Genomic DNA, 25,718 nt, shown 5'->3' on the forward strand with positions numbered 1-25,718 from the left:
TGCCAAACAGAATAGAATAGAATAGAATTAGAATAGAATTCAACTTTATTGTCATTGCACATGCACAGGTACAGGGCAACGAAATGCAGTTTGCATCCATCCAGAAGTGCTTTAGTGATATAGATATATTACAATATATATTAGCAATAATATAGATATGTGAGTATATTACAGAAATGGGTCTATTATGGTATGTTATAATGTACACGGTATGAAGTATGTTGTGAATATTCTATAACTATAAGTATGTACAGGCTGTAGTGAGTACGAGCTATGTACAGAATATGAACAGGATATAAATATGAAAAACTATACAGAATATGAAATAAATAACTTTACAGAATCTGGGATATACAGCTATACAGAAATGGGAACTATGCAAGTTGTAAACAGTTGTAGGATTAAAGATTATCGAATGTACAGAATGATTATTTACACAGAGCTATACAGTAGTGCAGTTAAGATAAGTGAGGGTGTAGATAGTTTCTACAGAGGCTATATAAAGTGCTAGTGGTTGTGAGTGGTGATTCAGTCCATGTTATTATTGTGTGTTTGAGGGTACAGTTGTCCATTGTGGGTGTGTGTATGTTCAGTCCATGAGTTTAACGTGGGTCAGATGTCAGGAGGCAGAGTTCAGGAGTCTGACAGCTGTGGGGAAGAAGCTGTTCCGGTACCTGGTGGTCTTAGTTCGGAGGCTCCTGTAGCGCCTCCCGGAGGGCAGGAGGGTGAAGAGTCCATGTGATGGGTGACTGGGGTCTTTGATGATTTTCCCAGCCCTTTTCAGACACCGCTTCCTGTAGATGTCCTTTATGGCAGGAAGTGGTGCTCCGGCGATGCGCTGGGCAGTTTTCACGACCCTCTGCAACGCCTTCCGGTCCGAGGCAGAGCAGTTCCCGTACCAGACTGTTATATAGTTGGTCAGGATGCTCTCGATGGTGCAACGATAGAAGTTCACCAGGATGTCTGAGGACAGGTGGTTCTTCCTCAGAGTCCTCAAGAAGAAGAGGCGCTGGTGAGCCTTCTTGACCAGCTTGGAGCAGTTGGTCGTCCAGATGAGATCCTCGGAGATGTGGACTCCCAGGAACTTGAAGCTGCTCACACGCTCCACAGCTGTCCCCTTAATGTGGATGGGTGGATGTGGGTCAGCATTCCTCCTGTAGTCCACGATGAGCTCCTTGGTCTTCTCAGTGTTAAGCAGCAGGTTGTTTCTGTCGCACCACTCAGCCAGACGATCCACCTCCTCCCTGTAGGCGGCCTCATCGTTGTCACTGATGAGGCCAATCACCGTGGTGTCATCTGCAAACTTAATGATGGTGTTGGAACCATCAGCAGGTCTGCAGTCGTGGGTGAAGAGGGAGTAGAGGAAAGGGCTCATCACACAGCCTTGTGGTATACCGGTGTTCATTGTGATGGTAGATGAGCAGTGGTTATCCAGCCGGACATGTTGGGGGCGGTTGGAATAAAATAGGGACCGAGCGCCTCTCTCAGTTAGCTGATGAAATGACTAAACTACATGCTGTGTACAGCCACTCTCCTGAGCCTGTATTATATACACAGCGGTTACAATGACAAACTGAATACAATCTCATATCTACAAAACAAGCTTAGTCAAAGTTGCAGCTACGCTTATGAACATGGAGAAAAAACAGGCGAGTTATCAGCTCACCAGCTACGACTAAGAACAGCTAACCAACTATCCTTGAGATCTACAATGACCAGGGAATAAGGTCTACAGACAACCAAACTATCCTTGAGATCCACAATGATTTCAATAAGGTGTTTTATATTCCCTCCTTGGGAGAAGATGCGATCGCTAGTCTGGAGGAACCTGTCTCTAATGTTGAAATTGAAACGGCCGTACGGAGCATGCAGTCTGGAAAATCTGCTGCCCCGACGGGTATCCATCTGATTTTTTCATAAAGTTTTCTGACCGACTGAATTCACTGTTAAAATCAACTTTTGAAGAATCCTTCCTCTCACAGTCGTTGCCTCCAACAATGCATCAAGCAGTGATGTGTTTAATTGTAAAACAGGAAAAAGACCATTTAGATTGTCGTTCATGTCGTTTAATATCTTTGTTCAACACAGACACCAAGATCCTGGCTCAAGTGTTGGCCCGTCGCTTACACAAGTATTTGTCCTCCATTATTTCACCAGACGGGCTTTATTAGGCACTCTTTTTTGAACATTAGAGCTCTATTAAATATCATTTATACCCATGTTAAAGGTGATACATTGGAAACTGTCATTTGGCTTGACGCAGAAAAGGCGTTGGATCAAGTGAGATGGGATTTTTTTTTATACGCTTAAAAAATGTGTCTTTAATTTTGTATCTTGGATAAAAGTATTGTATTGCTCCCCTCTAACAGCCGTCCAGACTAACAATAATCTGCCCCCCAGGACAGGGATGCCCTCTGTCTCCTTTTTGCCATTGAACCGCTAGCTGTTGCTCTGAGACAATGTGTTGGTGTTGAGGGAAAACATCGAGGGGGTATCGAACATGAAGTCTCTCTTTATGCCGACGACATGATTTTATTTATTTCCAACCCATCGAACAGCCTCCACAAACTTTTGGATAGACTTACAATAATAATAATAATACATTTTATTTATAGGCGCCTTTAAGAGCCTCAAGGTCACCTTAATGCATACTTAAGGAATTTGGGACAATTTCTGGATATAATGTGAATTTTGGGAAGAGCGAGGCAAAGTCTATCTGTACGACAACTGGGGAGTTTTGTGTATTTTAGCCCCTTTTAAACCCAGCTATAACAAGTTTAAGTACTCGGGCATCTGGGTGACAAGAAAACCACAAAGACTTGTATAAAACTATCTTCCTTTATTGTCGAAGCTTAAAGAGGATTTTGGAAAATGTGAGTTTTGCCTCTTTATATTTATGGTGGGAATGCAGAACAAGGAGCAAAGATGAATGTGATGCTGAATCAGCAGCAGACTTGGACTCATTTGATTCCAGCTTTGATATCATTGATTTCAATATGTCCATTTCTGTCACACTTCACCTTTAAAAGTGAAGCCATGTGGTTCCTGGAAGGAAAAACACGACTTTTTCAAGTCTTTGTCCTGTTTTTATGAGAAATGTACGACTTTAATGTGAAACATTCAGAGTTTTTTCTCTTGTTGTGTTTGTTTGAAGCTGCTTCCTGTTGGCTTCAGCTGTTTGGAGTTTCCATTTTCTAAACTTCTACATTCTGAACCTTCTTCAGCTCTGAACAGATGATGAAACACTGAATGATTTCAAGCACTTTGTCTAATAAACTTACATCTTTCATTCTTTATACAGATTGATGGGCTGTGGTTTGTCAGAGATCAGCTGTGATTATCTGGCAGCAGCACTGAAGTCCAACCCCTCCCATCTGAGAGAGCTGGAGCTGAGCTACAACAACAACCTGCAGGATCCAGGAGTGAAGCATCTGTGTGGTTTCCTGGAGAGTCCAGGATGTAAACTTGAAACTCTGAGGTCAGTCAGCATGTTTTAGTTGTGCTGAGATGAATATGATGTGAAAGTTGTGCTGACACTAAACTGCAGACATCAGGCTGATATTATACTGATCCACACTGAGGATCTTCATGGTAAAGTCTGTTTTCTTCTTCTCTGGTTTAGTCCATTGACTGCAGCAGAACAATGTTCACATTTCAAACCTTCAAAGAAGAAGAAAAATCCTCCACTGGAAAATTCACTGTGAAACTCTCAAACTCTTCATTGCACCTTAAAGTCTGTCTGACACTGAAATCCAAAGCAAAATGTGCGTTTGCTTTACAGACAGCAGTCCAACACAAACATACACACATCATCCAAAACACAGTCCAACATCCAAATCTCCTCCACTGCCAGCATGAATGATGGGAAAGAGAAGGAGGAACACTCTGACATTCAGGGTTAGAATGAGTTTCATCAAGCAGACTGTGAAGATCAAAGCTGCATTAGAAAGCTTACATGAATGAATGAGTGGACAGAAGTGGACAGAGATCATCTGAAGCACTTCAAAGGCTTTAAATCAGCACATTTCTCTTTATTCTTTATCAACTCTGTTAGTTTCTCTCAGTTTTCTGTGGAATGAAGCTAACAGCAGGCCAATAAGATGCTGACCAATAGGTTTCTATTAAAGGTTGTAATTTGTATATGAAAAAGTGCTTTGGCTCAGCAGGGATCAGCTTACAGGTAGAATACAGCTGCTGGATGGGATTAGCATGTCATAGCTATCTACCAAACTGCTAACTGGGGGATTTCAGGCCATCTATGGATCATTTTTGCTAACTGTTTATTCAGCTTAGGCTCACAGGGCTGCAGCCTGTGCCCTAGCTGTCATAGGGCAAGAGGCGTGGTCCACCTGCACAGGTGAGCAGTCCATCACAGGGCCAACAGAGAGCGACAGAGAAGCACTCCCTCACATCCACACCTACAGCCAATGTAGAAGCACCAATGAACCTAAGCAGCATTTCATTGGACTGTGGGAGAACATCCAACCTCCACAGAAAGGCCCAGCTGACCAACAAGCTTCAACCTACAACCTTCTTGCTCTAAGGCACTAGTGCTAACCACTTTTGCCCATTTCAGCCCAAATCCTGCATCTTCCTGTTTCTGACTCCAGGCCAGCTCCACTAACACTTTCTCATCAGACACTGCCACCTAGTGGAGGAAGTCTTAGTTCCATTTGAAGCTTCAGATTACAGTTAGTTCCTTTACAAAGAGGTGGAGGTGGTGGGGCCACAGCACCATCATCACTGAGTGCCATAGGACACTTAACCTTTGTTTCCATATGCTGGGAACTTCCTGTTGTTCCAAGGAGGACTGGAAAATGTGTGAAAATCTCCCAGTCAGTTCCTCACAGCACACTTCAATCATTTCCCTCCCACAGCATCAGGACCAGGGCTTTTTCTCTCTTTGGTCCCACTAAGAGATTTCCACACAAACACCTCATCAGTGGGACTCTCAGAGCTACCAGCCCTTTGCTACAATCACAAAGCTCTTCATTGAAATCAATGATATCAAAGCTGGAATCAAATGAGTCCAAGTCTTCTGCTGATTCAGCATCACATTCATCTTTGCTCCTTGTTCTGCATCCCCACCATGGACTTCGTTCCTTTCCAAGCCAGCCTTGAGTGTCCTTTATTCAGCTCATCCTCTGCTTTACTTTTACACCTGATTTTAGCTGCTTTATCTCTCTTTCAACAGGTTTCTGTGCCTCAATCTTTTTCTTCTCTCCCTCATAACAAGACAGCTTCTTCTGCCTGAGAACATGTTGGAGTGATTTACTAATCCAGGGCTGCTTATTGGGGAAAATACTTCCTGTTTGCAAAGTAATCCCCATTTTTCCCAGAAAGAAATGTCAGTAGAAATCGATGATCTAAGTGAGAACATGAGCCTTTCAAAAGTCCCAGTGGGTGCAGTCAAAGCAGTCCCTCAGTCCCAGTATAGAGTCTTTGGTCCAGACTGGAACAGCTGTGTGCCCAGTTTGAGCTCTCTTCAGTGCTGTGACCTGACAGACCCAGAGGGGCCATCACATCACATTTAGAAGCTCCCCTGATGGAGCCACAACACATGTCCAATACTTAGTCTGTCTTGTTGGACCAACTGGAAGAAATGATTCAAGGACTTAGTCACAGAACAGAGATTCAAATCTCCAAAATCCAACTGGCTGCATCAGGACATATAGTCTGAAACTCTGCACAGTTTCCTGTTTGAAGCTGCTTCCTGTTGGCTTCAGCTGTTTGGAGTTTCCATTTTCTAAACTTCTACATTCTGAACCTTCTTCAGCTCTGAACAGATGATGAAACACTGAATGATTTCAAGCACTTTGTCTAATAAACTTACATCTTTCATTCTTTATACAGATTGAGCTGGTGTGGTTTGTCAAAGATCAGCTGTGATTATCTGGCAGCAGCACTGAAGTCCAACCCCTCCCATCTGAGAGAGCTGGACCTACAACTTAACAACCTGAAGGATCCAGATGTGAAGCAGCTGTCTGATCTTCAGCAGAGTCCAGACTACAGACTGGAGACTCTGGAGTAAGTAGAGTGATGGAGTGAGTGGGTGGTGCTGTCAGCAGTATTGTACTAAACACAGTCAGTATGAAACAAAGATCCAGTGTTTCCTGTAAAGCTGCAGCTTCTCAGTGAAGCTGTGAGAGGAGAACGGTGACAGGCTTCAGGATTGGACACAAACACTTCCTGTTTCTCACCTTTATGGTCACCATAGTAACGGCTGACACGCTCTGATCAAACACTGTCAACAGCCAATCAGCTCTCTGAACAAAGCAGCACGCAGACCAATGACTGCATTGATTTCCAAGTTTAAAGCAGTGAAGAACACAGTCTGTAGGTGAGGAAGAATTTAGTGAGAGCAGATGTTTGGATGGAATTCCTCCAGTTAACAGCTGGAACCGTCCATCTGGATTGTTGGGCTTGTTGTTGGGGTTCCTACAGAGCTCAGAGTGGACACACCAAGGTTCTTCTAATGAATGAAAGTCCAAACTCAAACTAGGAGGGAAAAACATTTTCAGCAACTTCAATAAAAATCCAAAGATTAGAAAAAGTGAAGCAACAATGAGTCCTAGTACAGTCCCAGCACTGACGTCCCTGCTGCTCTTTATACTGGATGTGCTGCATCACTGACTGACAGCTGATGAAGAGTCTCTGGAAACACTCGTTTATCTCCTCTGCTCTTCCTCCTTCTCTCTGCAGGTGGAGGTGATGATGGTAAACAGGACGGTGTGTGTGCTGAGAGAGGAGCAGCTGTGTCCTGATGATCCAGAGAGGTTGAAGCAGCAGCAGCTTGTGTGTAGAGACTAGAGATGGACCGATCCGATATTACGTATCGGTATCGGTCCGATACTGACCTAAATTACTGGATCGGATATCGGAGAAAAATAAAAAATGTAATCCGATCCATTAAATATCATGAAAGCACCTCACAAAACTTGCAACACGCCGTAACTCGCCTCAGAACGTTAGCATGTCGGAGCAGTATGCATCACGTGATAGAGCAGCTGTGGCATGCGGGACCTGTCGGTGGTCTGGATAGCATTTGGAGCTTCGCTAGCAACCCGGCATTTCATCTCCGACAAAGTTATCCCCGAGAGAAGTAAAGCAAGTGTGTAAGTCCATCTCTGAATGTTTGTAAAGCATTCCCACGTTAAGCTTAACGAGCGACTGCCTCTCGCTCTCGCTGCTACTTCAATCATGAAACTGCTTAAATGATCAGCTGATCGGCTTTTCTGTCGTGAGTCCGTCTCTCTTGTTTGTTTTTGGTCCACTTTGCGCCAGAAAGAGCAAACCAGCGGCTGAACAACAGCAGCATGTTTAAGCTTGATAAGCTGTTGTTAGAATTTATTTAATATTTCTTTCTACACCAGGATCTTTTTCTACAGCTGACGCTGGTAACTGTGCAGGGGCGGATCTAGCAAAGTTTAGCCAGGGGGGCCGACAGGGCATTAACAGGGAAAAGGGGGCACAAAGACATACTTTTCTTTCTTATTCTCATTTAAAATGTCGAGCTTTTAATAAATAATTATCTGACACCCAAAGTTTTAATTTGATGCAAAATAAATAGAAGTCCATTACTGTATATAGTGACTATTAAATCTAATATATATACCCTAGTAAGCTATAGTACTTTTTACTTTGGGAAGGTACCATCTGTGCAGTCTGCAATTTTGTTGAAGAAAGATGTTGAATCTATTTAATATTTCTTGAAAAATAATTGATTTCTGTGCCTTTTTTTTCACACTGCATCAAATTAAGGTTGATTACGTCGATTAAGCATCATGCTACAACTACACATGTTTCTTTTCCAAATATTTATTTATAAGTGACTTATGTATGTATGTATGTATATATATGTATATATTGTACTATTCTTAGTTAGCGTATTGTCTGTCTTGTCTTAATGTTGGTTTAAAATGGAGCACTGTAACAAAAAATAATTTCCCCCAGGGATCAATAAAGTATTCTGATTCTGATTCTGATTCTGATGAGGTGGCGCGTGAGGGGTGGTTCCCTATTTTTTATTTATTTATTTTTGTTGTTGCTGGGAGTTGGAACCCTATTAGTTAGGTTGCTTAATATTTACGCTAAGTACTCTTTAAAATACCAGAATAGGGAGGATGGTGTAGGTTTATGTTTATTAGATTGATCAGTATTGCTGAACTATGAAATATTTTTTTTGTATACAGGTATAACAGAATAGCTTTAGTGTAGTTGTTGTTTTAAACTTGAGTATGAACTTGCAGACTTGCAAAATGCAGCAAGATATTTTAAAAAACAGTTTTGTTGATTAAAAAACACTATATCGGATTCATATCGGTATCGGCAGATATCCAAATTTATAATATCGGTATCGGACATAAAAAAGTGGTATCGTGCCATCTCTAGTAGAGACGCTCTGACTGGGCCATGTTACTGGGAGGTGGAGAGGAGAGCTTCATCCAGCAGTGACTGACAGAGGAATGAAGTGCAGATGACTGTCAGTGCTGCAGAGTGAACTGCTCTGAGAACAGCTCCACTGTCAGACACAATGTAGAGTCCAGCATCAGCCCTGTGTGTCCCTCTGGATCTGACAGAGGATCATCAGTGTATCTGGACTGCTCTGCTGCTGCTCTGTCCTTCTACAGTCTCTGCACAGTCTCTGTCTCACTCTGGAAAGATTTTACAACTTGTTGTAATTACAGAACGTTAATATAATATTCAAACATGTGATCTTCTCTTTATTTCTGAATCTTTACCAAATAAAGAAAAACCAAACTAACAAACAGAAGCTGTCGTGTCCTTTTTCACCACATCTGTGAATCTTTTCTGTGTTTTTCCTCTTTTCCTCCTTCCTGCAGCTCCATCTTCATCATTCTGTGTCCAGTATATGTGAACACGTCCAAAGCATCTGAGCCTCATGTTACCCGTTTGTGTGAGTTACGCCTGTCGTTGTGTTGTGGTGTATAAATAAGGGGCAGGAGACAGCGCTGGATCTCTGAGTTCTTTACTCTCAATTTCTGCAACATCTGCAATATCTAGAAATGCAAACCTGTGAGCTGTGTGTGTTGTGCGTCTGCTCGGCCACCTCTCCTCCGGCCGTGCTGGAAGCAGCTGTGCGTTTGACAGTTTTATCGACTCGACAATAATCGAACAAATTAAATGTTCAAAAATATCAACTTAAGCACTTCAAAGTCAACAAAAAGCTTAAAACAATGAAATAATATTTCACTGACAAAACAACAGCTCATAAGAACGATACACAAAATAATACAGAAACAAACAAATAAAAGTTATTAACCAGGATCCATGTTTTTGTCACAAACACTGAATCAGCTGATTCACTCTTTATGTTTCTGAGTTTGTTTTGTGATTATAGTTCTGGTTTCTGTTTCTGTGTCTTCACTGTGTCCCACGTCTCCTTACTTTGGACTCTGTGTTATATTTCCTGTTTTACTTTGACAGTCCTGTGTTACTGTTTCCTGTCTCGTGTGTGTAATTGGTCCCAGCTGTGTTTCCCTCCTGTCTCCCGTTCCCTGATTACTAAACTGCGTCCACGCCGCCGTCGCTCCTCTCCACAGCTGGATTCCAGGATTTCAGAGCATCCAGCTGTGGTGAGTGATGGAGACACTTTCTCTGCTCCCTCAGTAATCAGGACAGTTTATTGAACATCAGAGGACATAAAGGACTGTTTTTCACCTGCCCGTTCTGAACCTGGACATTAAAGACTGCTGGCTTCAAGGACATTAATCCCAGTGTCAGCCAGCCAATAACAGCCTGTGTTTTTCAGCTCTTTAGGAGTCAGAAATGAGAAAGACACAGACTGCTAACCGCTCCCTGCAGGAAATAAGCTCCGCCTCTTCCTTTCCTGTATATGAGTGATTCTGACATGAGACACAATGAGTTTCCTGTTTATTGTGACTTAAAGCGAGCAGCAAAGACACTAAACTGTGTGTTTCCAGCTGAAGCTGCTTTTTGTGTTGCTCCCACAATCCTGTCTGAAACAGTCAGTGAGGAAAACTCAATGTGACTTCAGAGTGACAGAGGTAAGCGACTCATGTTGTAACTGACGTCAGACGCCGGAGATTTTGGCGGAAAATTAAAGCGAATGGTAGTTTAGAATTGAACAAATTCCTTTAAGCTTCAGTATTACCAAATACACTTATCAATAGTCTTCTAACTAACAATATTTGTCTAAATCATCTCCAACACCCTGGAGAACAACGGGGAGAGTTTAGAGGCTCTCCAAGATTACACTGATCAGTGCTTCCAGGATCTTGTGATGAAGAAGGCTCAGAGTGCAAAACCTTCATCAAAACCCACCTGAAGCTGCTGGAGGACACGGTGAAGAACATGGCCTTTGATAGAGTGCATCGCATCGGCCCCATGCGGGCTGCGACCAGGAGACCACGTCCTACTGTGGCCAAGTTCGGCCACTTCAAACAAAAGGAACAGGTGAAAAGTCTCTGTGTCCATCGGTGTTTCTCCACGTCTCTCTGCCTTCTTCGTGTCATCTCTGTGTTTCCCTGCTGCCCTCATGTTTTCTGCTTTGTCTGTTAGTTCTTCCCAGTTTAGGTTGATGTTCACTTCTTCCCTCACCTTTGTTATTTTCACTGTAAATAAATCTCCACTCGCATCTCCACCGCCGTCTGCATCTTGGTCCTCATTCACTCCACCACACGACTGCTGCCCCAGCCGTGACAACGTTTGATGTTTCCTCTACATTTACCTTTAAAAATTATTTACTTTGCCTTGTTTGGTATCTTTTGGCATCAGATGGCCGACTTCTAAATGGCCACCATGGTCACCACCGAACTTGAGGAGTTTGCCCCCTCACATATACTAATGTGCCACAAACAGGACTTTAACATCACCAACCATTCCTATGTTATTACGGTGTATCCATATAACTGGCCCACCCTGTACAGTTATGCTTTCATGTTGACATACTGTATTAACACAATTCAGGGAGGATTCTAGGATCAGAGCTTCGGGGGGCTGAGCACCCAGAGAGCTGCCCAGCCAGCCAAGATACACTTTACTCGTCACAATGAGACTTCTTCCCCGTCTCTGTCCCTGCATCCTCCCTGTCCTCATCGTCTGTTGTCTTCATCTCCTTTATCAGTCATCATAATTTTACCATCTCTGTGCAAGTCTGCAAATTTCTTTATTAAATCAAAAGATTCTTAAATCCATCAAGTCTCTCTGTGCCTGGGTCCTCGTCACAAAACATGACATCACTGTTTTGTACTTTTTAACAATTTAATCCCACATTTGTGAAAGAAAAGCAAAACACTTTTTTGAAAAGTCTGTAACAAAACCATCAATTCTGATCAAGGTTATTTAAATGCTGCCAAAGAAGAATGGATTGGAATAAAAAAAATACATATCCTAACCTTAATTACTGGAGGAGAATAATGAATGATGCTCATAGTGAGTAAGAAGTAAACTGAGTGCATATTTTGGACAGAGATTCACTTTTAATGTGTTTGTATAATATAATACAGATGCATAAAAACACTCCTGAAACAGAATAAATTATTACAAATAAATTATTACAAAATATTAAAAAATATTATGGATACTTTTGTTGTTAAAATGTTACCTCTCAACCAAGTTCTGCCTTTTATATTTTTAGTAGTGTGTCACACAAACAGGAAATATTGTCAAAAAAAAGTAAGTAAGTGCTGAAGCACCCCAAAAATGAACCAAAGCACCCCAAAAATGAACCAAAGCACCCCAAAAATGAACCAAAGCACCCCAAAAATGGGCTAAAATCGCCCCTGTTAACAAATAATAGCCCAACAGTAACTTTTATGCTTACTGTAGCTGTTAGCTAAAAACACTAATTTAGCCTAGTTTGCCCTGAATTCAGCTTTGACAGACATGATCGACTGTTTCCAGTAGAATTCCTCGTTGTCATCTTGTTCCCTCTCAGAGCCCCGTATGCTTGCAGAGACCCCTACAGTAGGGAAATGTGCCAAAGAACGTCCAAAACATTGCATTTTAGGTTTATTTATGCCTTACACACAATCCCAACTCTTTAGCTAACTTAACAACTTTGGCTAAAGTCTATAGTTAGTCTTACTCGTTTGTACAACATTTCTGGATCGCCACTGTTTGAAATGATATGACATATGACTCTCACTGAAACAGCAAACTTTGTAGAAAACACAACACTTCTGATTCTCTATCTAGCTGTTTGGTCACAGCTGTAGATTACATTATAAGTGGTTGTTCACTCTTGTCAATAATTACATTTCTAAATTCTATTTGTGCAGTTACATGTAAACAAAGTCCAATATTGTATCTAAATGATTGTGTTATGGTGGGACAGTTTTCAATTTTGTTGTATTATTGCACTAGGTATGACTGTGCAAGAGTTATCTTATCTTCCTTGCTTGCACCACACTCTTTGCAGAAATGGTGCACAGCAGCACTGCATCATGTTATTGTGTTGTATAATATACCAGAACTAATACAAAGCAATATCCATGTACACTATAGGTCCATGCCAATGTGCCCAAATGGGACCTCCATAAATGGTAAGGGGCGCAAAGGCACTTTAAGACCAGTGGGCACACCGTCGGTGCACATCCGCTCGGATGCTTTTTTCTATTCATTTATTTCCCTGTTTATTTATCGATGCACAAAAGCAATTATCTCAGAGACACCATCCTCTTAACAGAGACTCAAATCAGGAACCTGCAGATTATTAGTCAGCAGCTTTAACTTCCTGTCTTTGTCTCACTAAACCTTCCACGTGGAAACTTGAGCTGCCCACTCAAGCACAGTAGGCTTTAACTGGCTCTGCTCAAGTCACTTCAGTATCTGAGAAACTGCCTCGATGCATGCCAAAGAACACTTTGACAATACGCTTGTGTTGAGTCAAATCCACCACAAGCATATTCTATGGCAGTTTAATTCCACTCCACATAAAAATAGTCACGTATTATTTCCCCCCACCACACTTCCTGCCAGTAGCTGGTGCCCCCACCCACAGTGCATTAGTGGTTCTCTGTGTTTAGTGGCTCACTCTGGGCGGCTGCTCGGTGGGGCCCGGCCCCCTGGCTCTGTTGGGCCTGTGCTGCGGGTGGGGTGCCCTCAGGTCTCGGCCCTCTGGGCCCATTTACTGCTCAGTAACATTTAATATCTATTATTTACTACTACTTACTAGCCTACTTACTGCATATTATTGGTTGTTGCTGTGGGTTCCCCACTGTGTTGGTTTTTCCTTGTGTTTTTCAGCAGATGATGAAATAGATTTTCAGTATGTTTTCTCTCTTCCTCTCCATCTATTTCTCTTCTTCTCTATTTTTCCCTCTTCTTCTGTTAACTTTCTCCCCAGCTTATCTTTTTTCTTCTTTCCTGACCCCCGTTCTGATTCTAATGACTCAAAATAAAGTAAAATCATCATCAAATATGACTATCAAGTGGACCAGTATAGCAAAAACCATAATGGTGGCAGAGGCCACAGAGCCAAGTGGAGGATTTTCAACGTTCAAACCAGATAAAAAACAGAAATTAAATGGTGTTAAAAGCCATGAATTCAGGCAATTCATTCACAACATAATTACAAGTTTTACTGGACGTTAATATTTTTCTCTTTTTTCAGTGCAAAACAAACTAACAGTACACATGATGCTGGCAAGTTAAAATGTCAGTGTCTTTTATAGATAGCATGTCTAGCATCATAGTTTTATAGATCACGTAGTCAGGGTAAAAACTCCATCTCTGATTATTATTGTACATGACTGTGACATGCAGTGGCCTCAGCATCATGATGAAGGCGACCGGAGGAGATAGTTTGGTAGACATCGATGTTTTGCTGATGAAGGCTCATGTAGCGGTCCTCTTTGTCCTAAACAACAATTTACACTGTCATTTACATTTAATTAAAGTGCAGCTTAAAACACAGACATAATGCACTGCAGCCTCGGCACAATTAAGTGTAAAACAGAACTATGGAAAACTGACAAACATCTGGCGAGTTTCAGATCCTGTTAAGTTAGTTAGACCTGATCTGTTTTCTCTGTTAGGATAAAAACATCAGAGGTCATGGGGTGAAAAATACCTCAAAAACAAGACTAGCTATGTCTACAACTAATGTGTGGTGTTTGAAAAGAACCTATGAGATACTTTGAACACCACAGTGGCTGCTGTATGCAGTAATGTGCTCAAGTGATTTCAAAGGGTCATTTCATGAGTTTAAGTGCGTCAGTAAAAGTTTTCACCTGCGAGGATTTCTCCTCAGGCTGTAACCACAGGTTATCACAGCCACACTGATGAGTGAAGCAGCAGCAGAAATGATGGGAACTGTAGCCATGAACTTCATGCCAGAAGAATCTCCATCGTCTGTTGAATGTTGCCACACACACAAAAAAACTTCATTTTGAAAACATGAAAAGTCACGAAATTTGCATTAGCCTGTTATATTAAAGTGGAAAACATGTTTATCTTTTCATTACATTAGAGTTACAATTGCATCATTCAAACATTTCACTGATGAAATAACACCAAAGTTGTGATTGGAGCAGTTTTATAATGAAATTTTAAACAAATTAGCCAGAAGAACAGCTTAAAAACATTCCAGATGTTCATCTCCTGACTGAAACCTTTCATTAATCCGCTGCAGGCGGGAATGACGACCTCAAACCATGTATGACAGAAAAGAAAGTGTTAACGCAGTTCCAAACATCCACCTTGAATCTGCGGTGTGGGTATAAATAGAAAATGTTTTTACCTCTCACAGTCACACTGAGATGGAGAACATACAATCCACCACGAAATCCACACTCACAGGTGTAGTTCCCACTGTCTTCAGATGTTAAGTTGAGCAGGTGGAGAAACACAGTCTCATTTTCTTTGATCAGTGTGAACCTGGAGTCACAGCCATGAATAAAGCCTCGGTCGTAACGATAGAGCAGACGACGCTGTTCTCCTCGGCTCCTCTCTGTGCTGATCTCACACAGTATCATCACAGTAATATTCAGAGTTGTTTTGCTGCATATTTGAGTGGAATCGGGTTTCTTTCCAATTGTCTTCACAAGAGTCTCTATAAATTGTTCCAGTTAAAATTAGAGATGGACCGATCCGATATTACGTATCGGTATCGGTCCGATACTGACCTAAATTACTGGATCGGATATCGGAGAAAAATAAAAAATGTAATCCGATCCATTAAATATCACGAAAGCACCTCGCAAAACTTGCAACACCCCGTAACTCACCTCAGAACGTTAGCAGTCGGAGCAGTATGCATCACGTGATAGAGCAGCTGTGGCATGCGGGACCTGTCGGTGGTCTGGATAGCATTTGGAGCTTCGCTAGCAACCTGGCATTTCATCTCCGACAAAGTTATCCCCGAGAGAAGTAAAGCAAGTGTGTAAGTCCATCTCTGAATGTTTGTAAAGCATTCCCACGTTAAGCTTAACGAGCGACTGCCTCTCGCTCTCGCTGCTACTTCAATCGTGAAACTGCTTAAATGATCAGCTGATCGGCTTTTCTGTCGCGAGTCCGTCTGTCTTGTTTGTTTTTGGCCCACTTTGTACCAGAAAGAGGAAACCAGCGGCTGAACAACAGCAGAACGTTTAAGCTTGATCAGCTGTTGTTAGAATTTATTTAATATTACTTTCTACTCGAGGATCTTTTTCTACGTAGCTGACGCTGGTAACTGTGCAGGGGCGGATCTAGCAAAGTTTAGCCAGGGGGGCCGATAGGGCATGAACAGGGAAAAGGGGGCACAAAGACATACTTTTCTTTCTTATTCTCATTTAAAATGTCGAGCTTTTAATAAATAATTATCTGACACCCAAAGTTTTAATTTGATGTAAAATGAATAGAAGTGAATTACTGTATATAGTAACTATTAAGTCTAATATATACCCTAGTAAGCTATAGTACTTTTTACTTTGGGAAGGTACCATCTGTGCAGTCTGCAATTTTGTTGAAGAAAGATGTTGAATCTATTTAATATTTCTTGAAAAATAATTGATTTCTGTGCATTTTTTTTCACACTGCATCAAATTAAGGTTGATTACGTCGATTAAGCATCATGAGGTGGCGCGTGAGGGGTGGTTCCCTATTTTTTATTTATTTATTTTTGTTGTTGCTGGGAGTTGGAACCCTATTAGTTAGGTTGCTTAATATTTACGCCAAGTACTCTTTAAAATACCAGAATAGGGAGGATGGTGTAGGTCTAAGTTTATTAGATTGATCAGTATTGCTGAACTATGAAATATTTTTTTTGTATACAGGTATAACAGAATAGCTTTAGTGTAGTTGTTGTTTTAAACTTGAGTATGAACTTGCAGACTTGCAAAATGCAGCAAGATATTTAAAAAAACAGTTTTGTTGATTAAAAAACACTATATCGGATTCATATCGGTATCGGCAGATATCCAAATTTATGATATCGGTATCGGTATCGGACATAAAAAAGTGGTATCGTGCCATCTCTAGTTAAAATGAAACAAAATCAGGATTATAGTTTCTATATATTTGTTGTTGTGGGAAAATCAATCACATATATTATTTCACTAACCTAACTAAAGCTTTCTTCTTAAACACCTGGCTTTACAGCTTTTCTTTTTTAATTATATATATTTACCTTCACTGCTAAAAACCACAAGCAGAAGCAGGAGAAAGCAGAGTTTCCGTGCAGTCATGCTGGTGAGGAAGTAACTGTGGCTGACAGTGTGAGGTAGACTATAGTGAAAGCAGGAAGACTTGCACCCTCCTTATTTCACCTCTTGTGTCTACACTGAAACTTTTACTATGTCTAAAATAGAAGTGCATAAAAGTGGAAGGACAGTAGAAGGTAAACCACCAACATTGTTTAAGCCAGACTGATCTCTCTGTTTATCTGGATGGACATTGTGTTCAAATTATGATGAGATGTTTGTTCAAAAACAAAACTAGTCTGATACAAAGAGTCATGTTTGCCACAGTTTATTGTGTTTGTATTGTATTAAATCTGAGAGCCTGAGTTGGAGTATTATGACTGAATGGTCTCCATTACTGGGAAACAACTATCCAGTGTGAAAAGATGGACGTTTATTATAATATATGAATATTATTATATTAGTATGTCACCTAAAGTTTTATATACTTTAAAATGTTTCATAGAGCTTTATTATCCACTCCCACAGTTCCTGTGCTTCTTGCTGAGCGTGTCTTGTTGTCGTGTTGCTGGTTCACTGAGATGATAGTCTGGTAGGAATCACTCGATGGCTGCTGAAGGTTTGTATAGGGCTGATCTGGCTCATCGTCATCCTTTAGAAAAGTGAAATATTTTAGGTATTAATCAAGTTCAACCCGGTCTACCCACACACTCTATTGATCTTTAAATCTCTCCATCTGTTGCCTGGATTATTTAATGTTTCTGCTCATTTCTGTAAGAGCTTCTTCACAAAATAAAGGACACTGAAGTTGGCACTAATAGTATTATAACACTAATCTGTAATTATCTATATAAGTAACATCCTAAAACATAAATGTACATGTTTTATGTTTACTGGCAAACTTTTAACTAGCTGCTGTAGATCGTAGCAATAAATTGCTCACCAAACCGTTGGGATTTTCAGGTACAGACACTCCAGATGTTCCTGACCTTAAGCAGCCACGTTGATAAGAAAGGATGTCAGCATTAGTGTAACACTATTCACATTCAAACAGAGAAAAATCAAGTAAGAACATCTACATTTATATTATCTTCTCTCTTAATAATGATAATTATTTTTGGAAGGATAAAAAGTGTTCATTCTAGACATGATGTTTAACATACACCGAATTCTCATTTATTGAAATGTGATGTTTCCTTTTACTTTCTCTACATCTATATCATCTTTGAATTACTGCAGCAAAAATAGTCTCACCCATTACTTTTCCTCCAGTAGATAAATCCCACGATAACTCCAGTTATAAAGATGATCACAACACCGGGCAGATAAACGGAAAAAGATTTGTCTGCTGAAGTGTGGGCCTCGTTTGTGTCTAAATCATTGAAAAGATGCATTTGTCAGTAAAATCATTTACTTTCATTTCCTGGAAATCAAAACACAAATCAAACACAGTTTACGTCTACTGAAACTCTGAGTGAAGTAATGAAACCCCAGTTTTATAACCACAGAGCTTTAAATATTGTCACTGTGCTCTTTTCTTTTGTCTTCTTCTTCTTCTTTTGCATCTTTTCTGAATATTACTATGAACTGAAATTGGTCCAACTGCTTATATACATTCACTGGCCACTTTATGAGGTATACTTGTTCAGGGTGTAACACAAATATTTCAGTGTTCATTTCATTTGTCAATCACATGTCAGCTTCATCTTCCTGGTTAAATAAAGGTTAATAAAATAATAAAATGTCAGCAAATCAATGCTCAAACAGAGCAACATGGCACATGTTACTGGTCCCAGTGCTTCACAAACTGCTGATCTGCTGGGATTTTCCCACACAATCATCTCTGTTCACAGACAATGGTCTGAAAAATAGAAAATATCCAGTGAGCTGTGATTCTCTGGGTAAAAATGCTGTTTACACATCAAACCTTGAGGCAGAGCGGACCACACTGGATATCACTGCTGTCCTCTAACAACAGCAAGCTGAGGCTACAGTTTGCAAGTCTGGACAACAGAAGACTAAAAAAACGATGCCTTGCCCGATGAGTTGATTTCTAACAGTTCAGACTGCTGGTGGTGTAATGCTCTGTGGGGGATTTTCTTTGCAAACTTTGGACCCTGTAGTAACCACTGAGCATCATTTAAACACCACAGCCTGCCTGAAGGTTGTTGCTGACCACATTCATGTCTTTATGCCCAAAAAATACCCATCGTCTGATGGCTGCTTCCAGCAGGATACCACACCATGTCACGGCGCTCAAATCATGTACGGCCTGCGCAGTCACCAGATCTCAATCCAGCAGAGCACCTTTGGGATGTGGTGGAACGGAAAGTTTGCTTCAAGTAAGAGCAGCTGACGAATCTGCAGCAACTGTGTGATGATGTAATTTCAATATGTCTTGAGAATCTTTGAGGAATGTTTTTAGCGCCTTGTTGTGCCACAAAAAATGAAGACATGTTTGATGGCTGAAGGTGGTCCAACTCGGTTCAAAGATGTACCTGATAAATGAGTCAGTGAGAGTATTTAAACTGCTGTCAGTGAAAATAAGAAGAAAAGAAATGAACAAATTACAAGAATAAAAAACACATAAGCAGGTCAATACAATGCTAACACAGTGCTGAATAACTGTGTCAAATAAAGAAACCAAAATGCATTTACCTTCCACAGTGACACTGATATGGACAATATATGTCCCTTCAGTGTTTGTACACTCACAGGTGAAGTTCCCACTATCAGCTGGTGTTAAACTGGTCAGCTCCAGAAAGGCAGTCTGATTTTCTTTTGTTATTGAGAACCTGGGGTCACATTCCTGAGTAACGTTCTCTCCGTGTCGATACAGCAGATGACACTCTCCTCCTGTGTCCCTCTGTCTTTTGATCTTACAGATAATCAAAACAATAGTAGTCTGACTTTCCTTGTTGCAAATCCGAGTGACATCGTGTTCTCTCCTGACTGTCTTCACAACAGTCTCTGTAAACAGGGACAGCAAAATACGGTAAATACAAGATTCAGCCTGTGTCAGAGAGGACTTTAGTTTCTATATTTTGTGAATGTTAAACCATCTTTTTAATCCCATAATAATGTGTTTAGTTTAAACTAAAAGCAAGGAGGTTATAAATTTAAAAATATTAATAATGCATAATGAAAATAGTTTCCTTGTATTACCTTCAGCATCATGGGACACAGCTAGTGGTAACAGCAAAATCAAGCAAAGTTTTGATACGTCCATGCTTGTTAACATGTCTATGAGCCACCGACAGTGAAGAGGAAGATGTGCGGAAAGAAACAAGCTGAAGCTTTCCTGGCTAAGCAGACGTCAGACTGTTGCCCTTCACGGGGCAAGTGTGAAATGATGTAAAAAGGAAGTGTACTGACAGGACTTTCATATTAAAAGGCTGTAAAGTTGAAACACTGTGCCAGCTCCCACACAAAAAGAAAACAAGCTAATTTTTCTTTATCACAGAGGAATTATTACACTGCTAACTGTCATGTTCGCTGAAACTGAAGGATGGATAATATTGTAAAAGTAACAACAAAACTACCATTTATCATAACATTATAAGCATTTTAAACTAAAATAGCGTGTTACGTCATCAAACCGCTTCATCCAATCACTCAGATACTTACAAAGTTTTGACTGCATTACCTTTAAAATTTGTACGAAGATGAGCATAAAATGAATAAAACTGACATGCTTGCATTTGTTGTGTAGTGCAACAGGTGTATGTGGCTGAGGGATTCCCATGATGCAATGCGTATTTCTTCTTCAGTCACCTTTCCTACTCACTGTGTGTTAATGCAGCTCTCTGCATTGAATCATACCTGTTATTAACCTCTGTCTCTCTTCCACAGCATGTCTTTATCCTGTCTTCCTTCTCTCATCCCAACCAGTCGCAGCAGATGGCCCCGCCCCTCCCTGAGTCTGGTTCTGCTGGAGGTTTCTTCCTGTTAAAAGGGAGTTTTCCCTTCCCACTGTCTCCAGACTGCTCACTCATAGGGAGTCATATGATTGTTGGGCTTTTTCTCTGTATGTATTATTGTAGGGTCTGCCTTATAATATTGTTGTGATTTGTCGCTGTGCAAATAAAATTGAATTGAAAATTGAATTGTGAAGGCCACACCAGAAGCCACACAATTGGGAAGTCAGTAACGTCAGACACCAGCATCTTTATTTTAATTTTAATGCACATTTCCACAAACATAAATAACAACACATGTCCCATAAACAATTTCTGGTTAATGTTTTACTGGTGCTGGAGGTCTGTTGGACTGCTGAGGGTAACTGGAGAGAAAATGATGTGTTGTTTTCAATGCAGCACAGCTATCACTGCTACAGGAAGTTTTGTTTACGTCATTTCTCATTGGGTGGGGGGGGGGGGGGGAATCTAAACCATTCATCTTAAATATATTATTTGGGGTTTGTTTTTGTTTTTTTATTTCTGAGTTTGATATTTGGTCAGTTTTGTGTTTGATTACTTTTAATTTGAAGTAAGTATTAAATTAACAGTTGGTTTTCATTCTTTGTTTTTAGATAATTTTTTCTATTTGTATCCCCTCGTGTGTTTAGCTGGCCAGTTCTGTCCAATTTACTGTGGGAAATATTTAATCTGAGGTAAACATTTTGCTTTTCATTTGACCCCTGACCTGTCTGCTGTAATGCAGGAGGCAGGTTTATGACCTATACTGCAGCCAGACACCACAGGAAGCCTTCCTCCATGTTTTTTAACAGTAATTCAGCCAGTTTAAGTCTCCTTTGTTTTTGTGCATTAGATCACTGTGTGGGTTGTGTTGAGTGCTTATGTATTTGTAAGTAGCCATTATGACTTGACTAGTGGTGTTTATCTCTTTTAAGGGTCTAGTATCATCAGTTAATTAGTTTTTACACTTTGCAGGCACTTTGCTGTAAATACAACAGCACTGCTGAAAACTCTAATTTAAATAATTACTACTGATGCACCTATCAAATAAACTAACATTTGCACAGGTGTTGAAATGCTGGACTCTTCCTCTCCTAAATCTGTGGCAGAGAAAAAATGTTGCAGGAGTGTTTTTTTTACATGATATGTAAGAAAAATAAGAAAAAGAAAGAAACCCTGTGATTTTAATGTGAATGCATTACTGACATCTTATCCAAACACACATTGTGCACACCACTTTATCCCCTATTACAACTGCAGCTTTTATTAGTGCATGTTCACGGGACTTCTGATTCTATAGGGTCTTGACAAAAGTCTCTGCAATCAATTGATTACAATCAAGTGATTCAATTGAAACATGGAAATCAGCATTTCACCATTTTATACTATACATACATGTTTTGCTTTCAAGACTGGACAGGAGTGGCATGTGGGCGGCATTGTAGAGTGTGTTGACAGGAGGAAAACTTACACGCTCAGTAAATCACCCCCGTCACTACCTAAACCTCAAAGTCTCTAAACAGGAAGTGCATCTGCATGAAAGCTTCTGTTTTATATGCAGACAGATGACCTTTTGATGTAAAACCTTTCTCTGTATCTAGAGAAACACTTTAACTATATATTCAACTATATAGTTTAACATTTGGTCCGTAACTATCATTTAAAAACAATAAAAAGGTTTAAAAGAATATACATAGGCGGCTATAAAGACTGCAGGTCAAACATCGTGCAGATACAGAAGGACCTCCTGGGGTCCAAAATGTCGCACTATTACAGAGCAATGCTTACAATAGTCTTGCATGGTTAGCCAGTTAGACAGATGCAAATGTTAAAGTGCTAAAACAGACATGTAAATAAAATACAACATCATGTTAGCAGCTTATTGGTATTAATGTCTTTTGATAAGAGAACTAACTGTCACACAGTGTTGTTGTAACTTAATATCGTAATGGTGGTAGTGCAGTGGCAGTCTCCGGGCAGTCTGTGGTCAGCTTCAAACCACCCGTCTACCTGCAGAGAGCGTCTGTTGTCAGATGGGTGCAGTGTTACAAATATACGGCACAAACGGTCTGTGGGCTGCTGTTGTTGGTCCATCAGCCAGCCATGGAGGAGAGTGAAGTTATAACATACAAAGCACTGAAGTGAAACTGAGGTAAAAACAATGAAAATGTCTGCTGCAGCTCTTGTCTGTGACTCTCATGCATCTTTTTTGATCTGTGATGTTTTTTTCACCCGTTTTGCTTCATCCACATCATGCACTGTGCAGTTGGTATTTTGGAAAACTGCACAGGAGAACATCTGCATTCACTGAAAACACTTCTCTGTTGACTCTTTGACACATACCTCCCAAGCTGGACACAAACTTGTTAGTATTGAGTCAATGCCTCTGTTGATTGTTGACAGCTACTCCAGTTTTGTCCCACGGGCCAAAGACATGCCTGGTTTAGGTTAAGTGCACTTCTAAATTGGCCACTTATTGTGAGCATGAAGATTTGTCTATTGTCTGCTCGCACTTTGACAGTGTATCCAAGAAGTACCTTGGCTTTTGGCTTTGCACAGCTGGGACAGGCTCGAGCACCCCTGTGAACTTCAACTGGATGACTGAAACAAACTAGAAGTTAACTTGAGTTCTAGTTCAAATGTTTTCATAGTCATTAGACACCTGATCCATTTCCAGATTATCCTTGCAGACATTTTCAGCACGTCTTGCTGCATGTGTCCTGATGTTACGCTGATAGCGGACTGAGGCGATATTTTGATAGAGATCATTTCCTGGCTGCCGAAGGCTTCTGCACTGGTCCCCCAGGTCATTGTCATACTATAAGAAAATATATAAAAAATTATACTGCATCACAATGCAGTTCAATTTATTTATTGAGCATCAGTTCACAACAGTTGTCTCAATGTGTTTATATTGTAAAACACTCTAAGGCCCTGCAATATTAAAAGCAAAACCAGACGACGTCCTATAAGCAAGCACATGGTGACAGAGAGAAAGGACAAAAGGCAAAATATGGGAGAGTTTAATTATTACTAATCGTTAAATTCAGTCGTATAAAAACACAGAGAGTGAAAAGAGTTTAGTGAAGAAGAAACACTCTGCTGCACATTAAAGGACATCTCCTGGTCCAATATTCATCTCAGTGACTCTGGAGGCCAAAGTACTGCTGTCCGGGGTAAGTATCTCGTTAGAAACCATGTTCCTGAGACTTCTGAATTAAATAAAAACTGGTGGGTAAAAGTGCTTTTGAAACCTCAGCGTTCCAACTGTGTGCACAGAGTGCACTGTAGATATACTGTAGATACTTCAGTTGTACATCTTTGTAACTAAAATGACAAACATTAAACGTCTCACTACTTTGACTGTACAGGTAAAGCTTAAGAATCGATTACTCACCACAGAAGATGAAGTTTTACGTACAGATATTTCAATTGTTTCTGAGCGTGAACGGCAACTTTGGATAAGAAAGGATGTCAGTGTTAATGAAACATGCAGTCACATATGTGCAGAGAGAAATGCTAGAAAACCATCTGAGAGATTTACAGAGTGAATATATCTGGCACAAATTTTTATTAATTTCATCTATTTTTCACTTCATCTGCCAGCAATTTGTGATGAACACAATAAAGTAATTCTTCAAACTATTACAAGAATGAAAGTTTCTCACCCACGACTTCTCAACCAGTAGAAAAATGCCAGGTTAACTCCAGTTACAATGACGACTCCTGCTGCAGTGATCAAATAAAGAGAAATAGACGTGTCTGTTGAATTGATGTTCTCTTCCTCCTCTGAGATTGGCACTGACATTAAATATAAAGAAGCATAACAATGATATTGTGCTGGCATCATCAGGACATCTGTAATCACAGCAATGAATATAAAAACGATCCACAGACAGACGTAAACAAGCTACACAAATCAAATACTGTACTTGGGTCCACTTTCTTATGTTTGACTAGCTGTGAATGAAAATTCTTAATAATCCTCATGCAATTAAACGAAGTATGAAAGAAAATATATCTAAAAAGAAAACTGATTAAATACAACATTAGCGCAGCAGGAAATCACATAAAACATTCCTACCTTCCACAGTGACATTGAGCTGGAGCTTATATGTTCCTCCAGTCTGTACACACTCACAGGTGTAGTTCCCGCCGTCCTCTGCTGTTACATTTGTCAGGTGGAGAAACACAGTCCCGTTTTCTTTCATCAGTGTGAACCTGGAGTCACATCCATGAAAAAAGTTGTGTCCATGTCGATACAGCAGCCTGCACTCTTCTCCTCTGCTCCTCTGTGTGCTGATCTTACACACTATCAGCATGATCACGTTCAGCGTTTCGTTGCTGCATATTCGAGTAACATCTGGTTGTTTGTCAATGATTTTCATAAGAATCTCCGCACCAGCTGAAATATGTAAAACTGGAAGTCAGTTCTGTGTGATATACAGTTGCTAAGTTACCAACATTTATTGGTAAATACAGGTAATAAAACCTAACACAGATTAACTGTAAAAAAACAACAACAACAACAAAACAATCCTACATAAATAAAAGTAATGTTGCTGCATATTCGAGTGACATCTGGTTTCTTTCCAGTCTTCTTCACGAGCATCTCTGCAATCATTCATTTACAGTAAATATACAACCAAGTCTGAGTTCATCACTGCTATAATTGATAACATGTGATTATGTTTTTGTGAAAGCACATCTCTTTTTTATGTAACTGCAAAGAAAGATAGAAAATAACTGAAGACATGATTAATAAAAAAATATTTACCTTCATCACTGTAACACACAAGTATAGGCAGAAGCAGGACAAAGCAAAGTTTCCGTAGAGTCATATTGGTCAGGAAGTGACTGTAGCTGGTGTCAGTGTACGGTAGATTATATTGAAAGGAGGAGACTTGCCCCCTCAGTAATTTCTTTTCTGTGGCTAACTGAACCTCAAAGCCTGTTTAAAAAGGAAACGCATTTAGAAATTAAAACTGTGTCATGACATCAAAACACACACTTGACGGAAGTGACTTTGTTCACACACTGACTTCAAAAGTGACTGGAAAATTAGGCCCCACTTTGTGCGACTTCGTATTTGTGTGATTTTTTGAGCAGCAGCATGGCCTACTTTCAAAACATAATGCTTTTCCCTTTGCGCTGCATGCACACTCCACTGCACTCCACAGGCCAAATATGACCTATG

The 25,718-nt window shown here is 40.3% G+C and overlaps 3 protein-coding genes across 4 annotated transcripts; 1 reads left to right on the forward strand and 2 right to left on the reverse strand.

Moving 5' to 3' along the window:
* Positions 1–2,218: 2,218 nt before the first annotated feature.
* On the forward strand, positions 2,219–7,945 carry LOC147302926 (ribonuclease inhibitor-like). The gene is made up of 4 exons (XM_086283611.1): positions 2,219–2,280; positions 3,302–3,478; positions 5,854–6,027; positions 6,703–7,945. Exons 1-4 carry the CDS (start codon positions 2,219–2,221, stop codon positions 6,710–6,712), a joined length of 423 nt encoding a protein of 140 aa, XP_086139737.1. The 3' UTR covers positions 6,713–7,945.
* A 9,158-nt stretch (positions 7,946–17,103) lies between these two features.
* On the reverse strand, positions 17,104–19,845 carry LOC147302927 (uncharacterized). Of its 2 annotated transcripts, none has more exons than XM_086283754.1 (5): positions 19,770–19,845; positions 19,263–19,574; positions 17,860–17,976; positions 17,548–17,606; positions 17,104–17,256 (listed from the first exon to the last, which is right to left on the reverse strand). In XM_086283754.1, the coding sequence occupies exons 1-5, from the start codon at positions 19,843–19,845 to the stop codon at positions 17,104–17,106; spliced, it is 717 nt and encodes a 238-aa protein (XP_086139880.1). The 2 variants fall into 2 exon arrangements, with proteins under 2 accessions (XP_086139880.1, XP_086139881.1); XM_086283755.1 differs by having other exon boundaries at positions 17,548–17,593; positions 17,859–17,976.
* A 2,518-nt stretch (positions 19,846–22,363) lies between these two features.
* Positions 22,364–25,375, reverse strand: LOC147302928 (uncharacterized). The gene is made up of 5 exons (XM_086283751.1): positions 25,299–25,375; positions 24,606–24,926; positions 24,190–24,322; positions 23,919–23,976; positions 22,364–23,339 (listed from the first exon to the last, which is right to left on the reverse strand). The coding sequence occupies exons 1-5, from the start codon at positions 25,360–25,362 to the stop codon at positions 23,157–23,159; spliced, it is 759 nt and encodes a 252-aa protein (XP_086139877.1). The 5' UTR covers positions 25,363–25,375; the 3' UTR covers positions 22,364–23,156.
* Between the last annotated feature and the right edge of the window lie 343 nt (positions 25,376–25,718).

The sequence above is a fragment of the Aulonocara sp. 'chitande type north' Nkhata Bay genome, linkage group LG23 (assembly GCF_057382095.1).
Source record: "Aulonocara sp. 'chitande type north' Nkhata Bay isolate Kocher_YH1m ecotype deep benthic linkage group LG23, A_spYH_male_GT1.1, whole genome shotgun sequence".
In the NCBI taxonomy this organism is placed as follows: domain Eukaryota; kingdom Metazoa; phylum Chordata; class Actinopteri; order Cichliformes; family Cichlidae; genus Aulonocara; species Aulonocara sp. 'chitande type north' Nkhata Bay.

Coding starts and splice junctions, on each gene's coding strand:
- LOC147302926 (XM_086283611.1), top strand. CDS start 2,219: ATGTTAAAGGTGATACATTGGAAACTGTCATTTGGCTTGACGCAGAAA. Junction 2,281..3,301: donor CAGAAAAGGCGTTGGATCAA/GTGAGATGGGAT, acceptor TTCTTTATACAG/ATTGATGGGCTGTGGTTTGT. Junction 3,479..5,853: donor TGTAAACTTGAAACTCTGAG/GTCAGTCAGCAT, acceptor TTCTTTATACAG/ATTGAGCTGGTGTGGTTTGT.
- LOC147302927 (XM_086283754.1), bottom strand. CDS start 19,845: ATGTTAACAAGCATGGACGTATCAAAACTTTGCTTGATTTTGCTGTTA. Junction 19,575..19,769: donor TGTGTCCCATGATGCTGAAG/GTAATACAAGGA, acceptor CCCTGTTTACAG/AGACTGTTGTGAAGACAGTC. Junction 17,607..17,859: donor CTACTGGAGGAAAAGTAATG/GGTGAGACTATT, acceptor TTTCTTATCAAC/GTGGCTGCTTAAGGTCAGGA.
- LOC147302928 (XM_086283751.1), bottom strand. CDS start 25,362: ATGACTCTACGGAAACTTTGCTTTGTCCTGCTTCTGCCTATACTTGTG. Junction 24,323..24,605: donor GCTCAATGTCACTGTGGAAG/GTAGGAATGTTT, acceptor ATTTAATGTCAG/TGCCAATCTCAGAGGAGGAA. Junction 23,340..23,918: donor GTAAAACTTCATCTTCTGTG/GTGAGTAATCGA, acceptor ATTTTCTTATAG/TATGACAATGACCTGGGGGA.